Here is a 13,193-nt window from a genome sequence, read left to right on the forward strand (position 1 = left end):
AGTCTTAGATTTATGTGTGTCCATTCCACATTTAGTCATCTTTTTCAAAGCATCCTCGTTGATCCTAACATTATTGTAGCATGACCATTTTTTTGTCCGATTTACGTCAATAAATATGTTTAAATGGCAATATAAAAACGTTATTTACCACTCAAAATCATTATTTTTTTACACGGAATACAAAGATGCATGGTATCAACCGGCAACAGAAATGAGAATTGAGGGCATTTTATATAAACTTTTATAGGATATTATTTTGAATTTTTTTTTTTTAATAAGATTCGAAGATTCTTCAATAGTCTAATGGTGTTTGAACCACAAGTGAAGATGCCAACCGTAGTTTCCAAGCTCCCACCTCAAGTCCCCTTTAGACCAACAAATCATCCTCATCATGTGATTTGATTCCTAACATATTTCCAATTGCCCTCCAAAACCCAACACCTTTCACAACCCAATTATGCTTTGGTCTTAAACAACATTATTATATTATTAAGGTTTTCTCTATACTATGCATATGGTCTATATTGTGCCCCTTAAAAGGGTGACAAAGCCTACCAATTCTCCCCAGAAAGATCTCTGCAATTTCAGTGTTGCAATAACCAAAGCCAACCAGCTATTAACTCTCCTGTAACTTGGTTGTCATCACTCTTCAAATCTCCCTTATAAAAACCCCATCTTTCTGTTCAATAACCCAAAACAGGAACACCCTTTTTCCAGGAAACAATGGCTTTCCAAGATATGCTGCCATTGATGGCTGATAAGCTGGGTGGGGAGGGGCTGATTGAAGAGCTGTGCAATGGGTTCAGGATGCTGATGGACAGGAACAAAGGGGTGATTACATTTGAGAGCCTGAAGAAGAACTGTGCCCTTTTAGGGCTTCAAGATTTGGGAGATGATGAGGTGTGGAGCATGATCAAAGAAGGGGATTTGGATGGTGATGGAGGGCTTGATCAGATGGAGTTTTGTGTTCTGATGTTTAGATTGAGCCCTGAGTTGATGCAGGAATCTGAAGCTTGGCTTCAAACAGCTCTGCAAGCTTCTTCCCAAGCTCCCAGATGATCAAACAACAATGAAGATGTTTATTCTTACACTTTTTCTCTTCTTTTTTTTGTTGGTTCAGAAACTCCCAATCTAATAGTAGTACTGTTTAAATTAAATTGTTCTTGCTCTACTTTTTGTGTTTATAATTGTCTATTATCTCTTTGATTTTTGATCTACGATGTGTCTTTGAGTAGATCCTAACTATAGGAGAAACCTTGCTTTAAACTTATATCATACTCAGACTAATTACAGTTCGCATCAAGCCAACGCAATTAAGGTACAAAGTGTTGACCATATTAGATTTTTCATAAGATCGAGATTAGATTTTTGAACATCTCTTAAAGAATGAGAGTGCACGACCATTCACTCCAACCAACCTAGTTGTCTATTAACTCTTTGATTTTTTGTCAGGAAGTGTCTTGAGTAGATATTAACTATAAGAGGTGTTTTTAAGCCCGTACAATACTCAAACTAATCATGTTTATACTGAGTCGGTTTCCATTTAAGGAACAAAGTGTTGACCATATTGATTTTTTTCATTAAGAGATGTGATTTTGAACTACCTCTTTTAAAAGATGAGAGTGCACAATCATTAATGCCAACCAAACTGGTTGTCTGTTAACTCTTTGATTTTTGGTTAGACCACGATGTATCTTGAGTAGATCTTAATTATAAGAGGTGTCTTTAAGCTCGTACTATACTTAAGTTTATATCGAATCGGTCCAATTAAGGAACAAAGTGTTGGTCAAATTGATTTTTCAATTAAAAGAGGTGATTTTGAACTATCTCTCTTAAAAGATGGGAGTGCACGGTTGTTCATGCCAACCAAACTGCTTGTCTATTAACTCTTTGATTTTTGGTTAGACCACGAGGTGTCTTGAGTAAATCTTAACTATAAGAGGTGCTTTTAAGCTCGTACCATACTCGACTTATCCCGTTGATACCGAGTCGATCCAATTAAGTAACAAAGTGCTGATCATTTTGATTTTTTCATTATGAGAGGTGATTTTGAACTATCTAAATTGGTGTGCACGACCATTCATGCCAATGCCAACGAAACTGGGTGTCTATTAACTCTTTGATGATATAAAATAACACACATGATTCCACAAGCCTAACTTGAATTTTCTTGAATCAACAAAATTGAATACAAAACTAAACACAAATCCCAGAAATTTGTTGTCTCTGGAAAGCAGAGCAGAAGAACTAAACTATCTGGTTCTGAAGCTGATTATATACACCTAAAGCTCGAGAAATCCCATGGACTGTGAAATTTCTGGATCTTAAAACATCTGGTGCAATGATCTCCACTCCATTGGCAGACAAACTTCTCGTGGAATTATTGAAACTGATCTTGACTTCTGCACCGGGAAGCAGAGTGTTGAGAACAGTTCCCTGGGGCAGAGATGACAGATCCTGGTACGTGTATTTACTGGGCAGTAAATGAAGCTTCACCACTTTGCTCAACAATGGCGATGGGGATGATAAGAATCCCAAGCTGGGCGGCGCGAAGATGGTGACGGAGGTCAAGTTGGAGTGATCGCCGGCGAGGCCGTCAAGAACAGAGTACAGTCCGATTGCGAAGGAGACGAATCCGTTAGCGCTGAGGAGTTGAACGATTCTTGGCCATTCGAGTTGGGGGTTTCTGGAATCGCAGGTGAAGGATTGGACGGTTTCTTTTACCGGCGAGAAGAATCCGGCGACTCCATGGACGGAGAGGCCGGGTCCAAGAAAAAGATCCGGGTGGGTGATCAAGACGTGGTTGATCTCAACGGAGCGGCGTTTTCGATCAATCTTGGTGATCTTGACGTTCTTATCGAGGAGAAGAGTGGAGACGCAGCTTCCGGGGAAGATTCTGAGGAGGAGGCGGAAGGGGAGGCGGGAAGGGGAGGTGTGGTAGAGGAGGAGCTCCTTGATGGCCCAGGGGGGAGGGAGGGAGGCGTTGAAGAAGGCGGGGTCTTGGACGGCGAACACGGTGGACTCCGGGGAGGAGGAGAGGAAGAGCTCCGGGGAGATTTGGAGGAGGGCGGCGAAGACGGTGAAGCCGCCGCGGAGGCGGAGAGCGCGGGAGGCGTTGAATGAGAGGTTGTGATGTAGTGGATGTTGGAGTGAGAGTTTTGATTGAGGGTTTCTGGAGCGGTTGCCGGTGGAGATGGCGACGAAAGCCAGTGTTACAGAGAGGGCCAGGTAGAAAGGAGCGTGCCACCAGTGCGAACACGAATCCGCCATTGTTGTATGCTTTCTTCTTTCTTCTTGCTTGCTTGCTTATTTGGAAGACGGGAGTTAAAAAGTATGGACTCTATATTTTAAAATGTGGTATAGGTTTGGATGGGCGTTTTTTTAAACATGCAAATGAGAAAGACTTTCTACTTCATTTTCTACTCCCAAGTTCTGATATTAAAAATAAAAAAATGTGCAATTTAAACATATTATGAATGATTTTGATGTGTTCTGAACATAGACAACAATTTTTAACAAAATTTAACCAGAAATACAAAATTGATTCAGTGTAAAGAAAATAGTTGTCACATATTGCGTGTCATATCCCTTGATCTCCTGATCATGACATCAAAATCATACACCAAAATAACATATGTAATTGTTTGATAGACTTAATTGAATAGAAGAAAACTTCAATTGATAAGATGTAAACTTTACAAAAGATTTGAAATAAAATGATTAGAAGATATTACATCAAGGCAAAAGAAATGTATAAGAATTGACAAGGGTATAAAATATTTACACAAAATGACAGATCCTTTATCGAGGATCGAGAGTACTTATTGTAATCTCATTTTTAGAATTAAGATGAGAAGTACAAACAATGGAATTAGATTTGCTAGAAACAAATGCAGGTTCTTTGAGTTGTTGAATTGGTGTTGCAAGGTCATTGCTCAACATTCGAACTACATCAAACATTATTGGTCTATCCGTTGGAATTGCTTGAACACATAGAAGTCCTACCTCGATGCACTTTATGACCTTGAGAGAGTCGCATGATTCCTTTATCGCTAAATCAACAAATTCAAGTGGTCGTCCATTTTTCCAGTTTTCCCATGCCTAATACAATAAAAAATAAAATAAATCATAACATCTATTTCTTTGGATCTACATATAATTTATACATCTAAAGTCATGAAGTTATTGAAAATGCCTACCCATCCTAGGAGAGTTAAAGAAAGTTGAGTCCGAAAAAAATTAGAATTCTTCTGGCCACTAACAATTTCCAATAGCAACACTCCAAAACTGAATACATCGGATTTCTCAGAAAACTGACCATGTAATACATATTCCGGCGGAATGTAACCACTAAGCAAAAAAAGACATATATTAGTTATAAAGTTATCAATTGACTCAAATACGAATCAAGAGTGATTTGAAGTAAGCTTACTATGTTCCAACCACATGATTTGTTTTTGCCTGAGTTTGATCAATATAAAAAATTCTTGCCATTCCAAAATCTGATATTTTGGGTTTCATTGCTTCGTCAAGTAAAATATTACTTGCTTTTAAGTCCCGATGAATGACTTTCAGTCTAGAGTACTTGTGAAGATAAAGAATGCCTTGAGCAACTCCATCTATTATTTGAATGCGCGTATTCCAATCTAAATTATCTTTTTGAAATGCATCTGAGAGAAACATAGTGAGATTATGGTTAATGAAATTTTAAATGGATGCATGATTTAAGGCTCCCAACAAGTGAAACTTGAGAATTTAAGTAATTGAAAAGATAAACAGAAATGTACCAAATAAGAATTTGTCTAGACTTCTCTTGGACAGGTACTCATAGATTAATATCTTTTCTTCATTCTCAATGCAGCAACCCAATAGGCGCACAAGATTTGTATGCTGAAGTTTTGCAATTAGCTTCAGTTCATTCATGAACTCCTGCTGACCTTGAGATGATTGCTTGGATAGTCTTTTGATGGCTACCATCCCAAATTCTGATATAAACCCCTAAAGAAAAACAACATATAATGAAAAGTCAAGGTCTCTATAAGTGATGAAACAATAATCACAAAATTGTTGTCACCTTATAGACTGGGCCAAAACCGCCCTCTCCAAGTTTGTTTGCTTCATCAAAATTGTTTGTAGCATCAATTATTCCCCGCAAGCTAAGCTGCAACAAGTCTATGTCATCTTTACCACCAAGAAGGGGTGCAGTTGATGACATTGTAGGACCTGTGTTTACACACGCAGAAATTAATTAAGACCTGAACATAATTAATTAAGTGTATGTGAACCAAAATGAGCACAAGAATTAATTAACTATATATATATATATACCTTTCCCTGTAAAGTATTTTCGGTTGAGGATATACACCAAAACAGTAAGAAAGAATGCAGAGACTGAAGCTACTATTATTGCAACAAGACGACGTTTGTTTTTGTGAGGTGATGAATGTTCATTTCCAGTGCTTCCATCTGCATTAATTAACATCATAAATAAAAGCAAAGAAATAAACATCCTACCCTACACCCCGACTGAATATAAATCATGGTAACTTAATTGTTCAGTAGACAAACTAAAATGTCAATGCACACAAACAATAAATTCACTGCTGAACTAGTGAGTTAAGCCCGTCCAGACAACCACCCTGTAATACTTACTTATTAGCTCAGATGCATGAACACGAACATATAGATCTTGGCCGAAGTCACCTGCAGGAGAATAGTTATGTGCCAAATCGACTAAGTCGCCAAACCAGTTTATACAATACACTGCAGAATCATAAGTGATATTTGAGTACGCAAAAGCGGTGCAAGAGCAGTTGTTAGAACACTCCATTTCACATTCCAGAAATGTCATATTTCCCAGTGAAGATGAATGGTCAGGCCATTTCCTCAAAGGCAACCTCATGAACTTATCATCTTCTCCTTCTCCACACCCCAAGGCTACTCTCCTCTCACACCCTCCATCATACTTCCCATTATCCCAATCTCTCTGTGATCTTGGTTTAAACCCATTCAAGCAACTGCAAACCGGGTGCGAATCGTGGATCTCACAGCTTCCAAATGAACCACAGCGTGCATACAATTCACACTCATTGGTTGGCGTTTGCCATACCATCTGCCAATTTTCACTTGTTTTTTTCTTCGACAGAAACTGCAAATGACCGTCAGGAGTCAAGATGACCCTTGCGTGAATTGAGGTGTCAACATATCCATAGCTGAAATATTCTTCATCATTTTCATTAGCAAAAGAATAACGTAAAGCATATCCACCTGAGGGAAAGTAAATACTGTAAGTAAACCCTTCCTGATACAAATTGCTCCTATAATAAGGTTTATCTTCTTTCCAAATCAAAAACTGGGGAGATCCTTTAGGATCCATTCCCCAGGAGAATTTCCCTGGCCGGGGATCATCACTGCTACTCCAACATCTTATCACGTTCCGTTTTCCGGTTTTCTTGTTTACCTTTAGCCTCATCTCCGGCATTAATGTATCGCTGTCGCCATCAAAGCTTTCCCAAACGGTGTTCTCACCCTGCTTCACAACAAGATCTCCCGTATCTTGCAGTTGGGCGGCCGTGGATCCTCCGCCGCCGCCTGAGATATTGGTTGACCATATAATATTTCTTCCGCCGCCGTCCAAAAGCTGCAAATTCCCATCATACCCCAGTGTGAAAATGGCTTCAGAATCTTGACGCAGGGGAGATTCTCTGTTAGCCACCCAGATCACAGTATTGTTGATGGAATTATACCAAATCCCGAGAAAGGAAGAAGAAGAGTTTCCGGGGTGGAAGAATCCTAAGGCGAAGTTCCCGCCGGCGGAGACTAAGGTCCGGTTTTGAGTAACAGATTCGCCGGGCCTGAGACTGTCAGTGCTCCCTCCAACATTGCAGAAAAAACACAGAAAGGCTAAGAAACCATAAGAAATAATGCAACTACAAACCCATCCCATATCATTACTTACAGAAGCAGCCATTTCACAGCTCTGGCAGTCTAGCTTTGCAACGCAACGGGCTAGTTGTAATAATTAAAAAAAAAAAGAAAAAAAAGAGAGGTGATAGTCAAGCTAGACTGCGTGTACGTGTTTAGCTGTAGATGGAAGATTTTGCATGACTCAGCATTTCAGAAGGAGTTATTGAAGTAGATGGTGTTGACTTTTTTTTTTTTTTTTTTTTTTCAGCAATTACCATCTAATTTATTCATAATAGTCATATCATCAAACCACCCTACTTGACAGATGATGTTTACTTTCTAAGTCATTATTTTTTGTGCTTCAAAATGGTTCCACAGGCCTTTGAATGAATCGAATCACAAAGGTGAAACTTGTCAGAAGATACTAAAGATTGACTTTCACCAGCAATTTGAGTAGTTAGTTTACCCCCTTCATAATCCTATTAGACTGGAGTATAGGGCGGATAGGATGGATAATTTCACTTTTTTTAACACAAGTGGTCAATGTAAAATATGCTTCCCTCATCCTACCCCTACAAAATCCAATTGTTTAATATGAATAATTTGAATGTTATTTCTGATTTGGATCCACAATGTAAAGTCGACATACTCCATATATAGTATAATTTGTCTATGTGTGTTAGCGAATAGAGTTTTTGACAAATTAAATTATTTGTATTCGTGTTCGGTAAGCGCTGGTTTATATTTGTTTATTAACGTAAACGAATATAAAGGAACAAATTTTAGAGTTCGGTTCATAAATAAACAGAATCTGAACAGTTGTAGGCTCGTTTGCTAAGAGTTCGTGACAAACTCGTTTGTATTCGTTTAATAATGTTCATGAACAAGCTCGTTTAGTGTTCTCTTAATAATGTTTACGAACATGTTCATGAACCGGCAATTAAACACACGCACATACGTACGTACGTACATACATACATACATACATACATACATACATACATACATACATACATACATACATACATACATACATACATACATACATACATACATATATATATATATATATATATATATATATATATATATATATATATATATATATATATATATATATATATATATATATATATATATATATATATATATATCGGGTGAAGATTTCTCGTGCGGTTGTGCGCGAGTTTTGTACTTAATGTAATGTGTGAGTATTGTGCTTAAGGTGCGTGAGGTTTGTGCTTAATGTGCGTGAGTGTGTAATACTTAATGTGCATGAGTATTGTACTTAAGGTGCGTGAGGGCCTGTGCCTAATGTGCGTGAGTTTTGTGCTTAATGTGCGTGAGTGTACTTAATGTGATTTGTTGCGTGAGTTGTTGTTGAAACTTTAAAGTGCATGAGTTTTGTGTTTAAGGTGCGTGAGTCTTGTGCTTAAGGTGCGTGAGTCTTGTGCTTATTGTGAGTTGTTGTTAAAACTTAAGGTGCGTGTGTTTTTGTGCTTAAGGTGCGTGAGGGTTGTGCTTAAGGTGCGTGAGGGTTGCGCTTAAGATGCGTGACTTTTGTGCTTAAGGTGCGTGAGTTTGTGTTCTGAATGTATTTTGTTTGTGTGTTTAATGTGCGTGTGTTGTGTACTTAAAGTGCGCTAGTGTAATGCTTAATGTGCGTCCACCCGCACAACCGCACGGGAAGCACCACCCACACCTGATCCTTACCCTATATATACTTGCTCACAAACAAATTGTGATTATGAACATGAGCATGTGTTTGGTTATTAAGTGTGTGTGAAAGTGTTTACGAACGTGAACGAATATGTCCGCGAACATGATTTTGAGTCCGCGAACGAAAGTGTTAATAATGTTAATGAATACATTCATGAACGTGCTCATGAACATTAACGAACACTAATGAACGCTTAATAAACGAACACAAATATGATTTTGAGTCCTTAACAAACACAAACATGAACACTCCAAAAATTTTAACAAACGAGGACAAACAACTTTCATTCGTTCATGTTCGGTTGCTTAACTACCCTGAATTTGCCTACAAAATCAAACATACCATTTCTTTTCCACAAGTCATAGGACTTTTAAAAGTTTTGAAAAGTTCAACGATGGTGACCATAAGAAAAGAAAAATATAAATAAAAGCAACGTCCAAATATTATTGTTTTGCTCGAATTAGTCCAAATATGATTGCTCGCTCCGACTAATAGTTTGTCTCCACCTATTTTCATTTGTGATTTAATTGCTATGAATTTTGTTGTTTTTAAATTTGTGTTCATTGCACTTGCTACACGGAAACATCATCCTACCATTATAACGTCGTTAATTAATATTGCAAGAAGAGAAATACATTTAAAAAAAAAATACTTTCAAAAAAAAGATAAACATTAAAAAAGACTAAAAAATGAATTTAACGTCTATATTTTTATTGTACAATTAATATATATTGTCATATCATTTTTTTTTTTGTCAAGTTTATATATCTAACCTATGCTAATTCATTCCTAAGTAATTTATATACTTCTTTTAAAAAAAATTAACTCATTTTCTATATATTAGTGCCACATAAATCATTGAATTGATTTACTACATGTAAACTGGTAATTTATCTAATTAAAAAAAATATATTATCAAGTAAATTGCTCTTGGAGATGGTATCTTGTGAGACCATCTCCCAAGCCTCAATATGTGAGACGAGTCATATATAATAAAAATGAGTCATAACAAAATTACATATATAAGTAATATTGATGTGTTAAATGCTTCGATTCTCACAAATACGTACAAAATGCTCGGTCGAACTGGGTTTATGTCCTGCCCCCTTCTCGTTGTTTAAGGGAATATGCTCGGTTAATGGCGTAAGGTCATAAGTTCCCAAACTTAAAATAGCTATATAGAGATTGCCAAAAGTCCATTTTCTCTGCATTTAATGTGGTATATATAGGGGCTGTCAGGGAGCAACGAGAGCTACCGGTCTAGTGGCATGCACAACACGTGGAGCTCATGCGGATGGCGAGGCTGGTGGTCTAGGCTGATCCGTCCACGTGTTCGCATATTCCCTGTTGCTATAGGGTTCATTATCGTTGTATTCAACTTACGTTCTAAGTATCGGAGGTCGGGGCTCAGTCACGACCTAAAATGATCAGGAAAATGCAATCGGTACTGATCTCCAGTTCATTAGTGACTAGTGAGACCTTCTCGGTGTGGGATTCTGGCGAGGGAGACACGCACTCGGGCCGGTGTTGATTGGACCAGGCTCTACGCACTTAATAGATCCGATACATGTCTAATGTTGAATACAGTATGGTTAGGGGATAATCCATATCAAGAAGCCCTCGTAGCCCGTGGCCTGATGACGGTTCACGGAAGCAGGGGTCGGGTTTAAAATCCGAACATAAACCCCCTAAAAACTTCCCCTTGTGAGCGTAGATCAGGTGCGGTGCAAGCGCACGACCATGATGTGGATCACTGTCCATATGGTTTGCTGGACACGTGGCAGCCAGTTAGTGGCCGCTTCGGGATTCGTGTCGAGTTTTAAAATTTGAACCCCCCAATCTCCCTCTATAAATATGGAATCTTAGGGGGTCCCATTTGAGCTTACTTTTTCTTTCCAAGCAGACTAGAGCTTCCCGAACAATTGCACTCGAAAAAAATTCTCTCATGTTTTCCTCTCTCTCGATTTAACAGCAACTTACCAATAAATGCCTCTTCTCGAGCTTTTGTCTTTTAATGCATTTTTATTCTTTGAATAATTTTTAGCCTATCCGGCTTTCCCGTTCTAAAATGTCTCCATTCCCTTAAGGAGGAGACATATCAGAGTTTGATAGTTAGAACATCTTGCCCCAGGATTATGATGACATAGTCGAGATCGGGTCTGTAACACCCCACTTTTCTTAAAATTAATTACAGTTCTAAAATAAAAAACAAGATAGACTAAGCAGCGGATAAACAATCTTAAATAACAAACTAGTGGGAATGTCACTGTCACAACCACCTCTCCATGGTGATTGCACAGACTAAGGATGAAACTAAATCATTAAGTCAAACTAACATTTAAATTACTTAATTTAAAGTCATAAGAGGAAAAACACTCCGGTGTCTATCACCAAACATAAACATCATAAGTCTACAATCCATCAAATAAACATCATAATAATAATAAGAGTTTAGACTACTAGATCTACTAAGCTAGTCTAACTCGATCATCTCTCAAACGCTGGGTCCACCTGAAAGGGGTTTTGCAAAACAACACGTAGACAAGTAGGAAAACACCCATTAGCACGAAGATAAGTATAACCACACCTAACCCTGTAAAGTACTACAATATATACTTTGGAAAAACATTTGATCACAAACTCTAATCAAGCAATCTCAACACTTAGACAACTTTAAGATACATCACAGACTTTCTATATGCTTGCAACCTATAATATCATCAGGCATGCTTCAAATATATAAAACTCATCAACCTAAATACTCCAACACATATTTCTCATAACAAATCTCATCATAACGAACTCATGTTATCAATCAATTGTGGGCCAACAATCAAAACGAAAATATCTTCATGCTTTCAAGTTCTCATCATGCAAACTAGATATATAAGACATCAAAATGCCACTAAAGCAATCATACTCGATATACAATCTCGGTTAATCATTCTCAAATGCAATCTATTGCAATAGTATACTCAAATGCAATCTCGTGCAATACTATATACCAATGCAATCTCGTGCAATACTATAAGTATACTCATACACTCGTTTGTAAAATAGAATACTTTTCTGTGGAGGTCTCTTTGAGCCACAAGGACTCGCTTGCTTTCTTTCTTTTCTTAGAGTCGCAATGAATCGCTTTCTTTCTTTCTTTTCTTAGAGTCGCAATGACTCGCTTTCTTTACTAATGGATGAGGTAAGAACTTCACCGTAGCGTGAACGAACCTATCCCGGTACGGCTTCTAGCCGACCTATACTCCCGCTCATCCACCGAACCACTCTATTAGTTCTAAACTCATCTCTGTGGAATCAGGTATCGAACTTTTAGCGTGCACACGCCCTAACCATGATTCCAAGCCTGGCGAGCAGTTTCCAACCTCGTAACGTGGGAATACACCGCGTTACATATACTGGGACTGCAATGTCTATTTCTTTCTTCCGAGAGGACGTAGTCCAAACCGGGTCCTCCAAAACCTCACTTATATAGATAATATATATATATATATATATATATATATATATATATATATATATATATATATATATATATATATATATCATGCACCAAACTTATGCATGTCACATCTCAACAACTTCTCAATGCAACAAGGTAATGATACCACATGCTCATGAATTTTGAAGGTAATACTTAGGCTCACGTTGGCCACTTATCCACTTTTAAAACATGATATACTTGGAATGCAATTTACTGTACAACATGCTTCAAATCTATCTATATATATATCACATAGAACTCTCAAGAACATACAATCATGCTCGTTTGCAAAAAGACATGCTCTGTACATTTCTATCATCAAAATAGGCTTCAAATTCCATTGAACATACAACACATTCTAGTCATGCTTTTCTAATAATTCTTATTCACAAGTGTTCATGCTTCTCTATTTCAATACACAAATAGCATCAGGAAGATAACACACAGCAATTCCCAAAGGCAGTGAACTCAAATCATACTACTGTGAAGCAATCTCATCACAAATTCCATCATAACATGCTCATTTCTAATCCAAATCCGACGAAATCAAAGCCCAAATGTGTGTCAAGACGGCCCCGAGATACTGAGCCATAAGGGCCCGTGACACCTGGTCCGAAACGACACGTAGCTGAGCCACAAGGGCCCGGCTACTGCACAGGAGAAACTCACGGACCATGGGGCGGGGCTGAGCAAGGCCCGCCCCCTCAAGCCGTTAGCTTGTCGGCCCTAGGCAACGACCCTCTCCTAGGGCCGTTCCCTAGGCCCGGCTGGCTACGGCTCTAGCCAACGGTCCCCTTGTTGGGCCGTTGCCTCATCTGGTGCACCAGATGATCTCTTTTCATCTGCAAAACATTCTTAGACAAATCTATCCCATCCCAAACATCAACAACACATCATAGACAAGTAATAGATAATTTAATAGCTCAAATACTTCAAAAATTTATCATTTCTACTCCATGGGTTTTACACTTTATAGATAAAAAATTCTTAAGTTAAACCTTTCTAGGGATACATAGTATTTTCCAAAATATATGGTATTAATAGCTAAGTAATTTTAGGGAAAAGATAGAA

General features: G+C 38.0%; 3 protein-coding genes across 3 annotated transcripts; 1 reads left to right on the plus strand and 2 right to left on the minus strand.

Moving 5' to 3' along the window:
- Window positions 1–290: 290 nt before the first annotated feature.
- Window positions 291–1,215, plus strand: LOC109184489 (calcium-binding protein PBP1-like). The gene has a single exon (XM_019334484.1). It carries the CDS (start codon window positions 724–726, stop codon window positions 1,057–1,059), a length of 336 nt encoding a protein of 111 aa, XP_019190029.1. The 5' UTR covers window positions 291–723; the 3' UTR covers window positions 1,060–1,215.
- A 936-nt stretch (window positions 1,216–2,151) lies between these two features.
- LOC109184490 (fasciclin-like arabinogalactan protein 21) lies at window positions 2,152–3,356 on the minus strand. Its single transcript, XM_019334485.1, has one exon. The coding sequence runs from the start codon at window positions 3,268–3,270 to the stop codon at window positions 2,248–2,250; it is 1,023 nt and encodes a 340-aa protein (XP_019190030.1). The 5' UTR covers window positions 3,271–3,356; the 3' UTR covers window positions 2,152–2,247.
- Window positions 3,357–3,779: 423 nt separating this feature from the next.
- LOC109184525 (G-type lectin S-receptor-like serine/threonine-protein kinase At4g27290) lies at window positions 3,780–6,974 on the minus strand. Its single transcript, XM_019334538.1, has 7 exons — window positions 5,653–6,974; window positions 5,329–5,466; window positions 5,075–5,223; window positions 4,788–4,998; window positions 4,433–4,670; window positions 4,200–4,350; window positions 3,780–4,101 (listed from the first exon to the last, which is right to left on the minus strand). The coding sequence occupies exons 1-7, from the start codon at window positions 6,968–6,970 to the stop codon at window positions 3,802–3,804; spliced, it is 2,505 nt and encodes an 834-aa protein (XP_019190083.1). The 5' UTR covers window positions 6,971–6,974; the 3' UTR covers window positions 3,780–3,801.
- Between the last annotated feature and the right edge of the window lie 6,219 nt (window positions 6,975–13,193).

Source organism: Ipomoea nil, unplaced genomic scaffold (genome assembly GCF_001879475.1).
Source record: "Ipomoea nil cultivar Tokyo-kokei standard unplaced genomic scaffold, Asagao_1.1 scaffold1262, whole genome shotgun sequence".
In the NCBI taxonomy this organism is placed as follows: domain Eukaryota; kingdom Viridiplantae; phylum Streptophyta; class Magnoliopsida; order Solanales; family Convolvulaceae; genus Ipomoea; species Ipomoea nil.

Bases quoted from the DNA above. Each gene is read 5' to 3' on its own strand.
- LOC109184489 (XM_019334484.1), top strand. From the start codon at position 724: ATGGCTTTCCAAGATATGCTGCCATTGATGGCTGATAAGCTGGGTGGG.
- LOC109184490 (XM_019334485.1), bottom strand. From the start codon at position 3,270: ATGGCGGATTCGTGTTCGCACTGGTGGCACGCTCCTTTCTACCTGGCC.
- LOC109184525 (XM_019334538.1), bottom strand. From the start codon at position 6,970: ATGGCTGCTTCTGTAAGTAATGATATGGGATGGGTTTGTAGTTGCATT. The intron at 4,671-4,787 runs GTACATTTCTGT...TGTTTCTCTCAG, and splicing joins TCTAGACAAATTCTTATTTG to ATGCATTTCAAAAAGATAAT. The intron at 4,102-4,199 runs GTAGGCATTTTC...TTATTGTATTAG, and splicing joins CTTTAACTCTCCTAGGATGG to GCATGGGAAAACTGGAAAAA.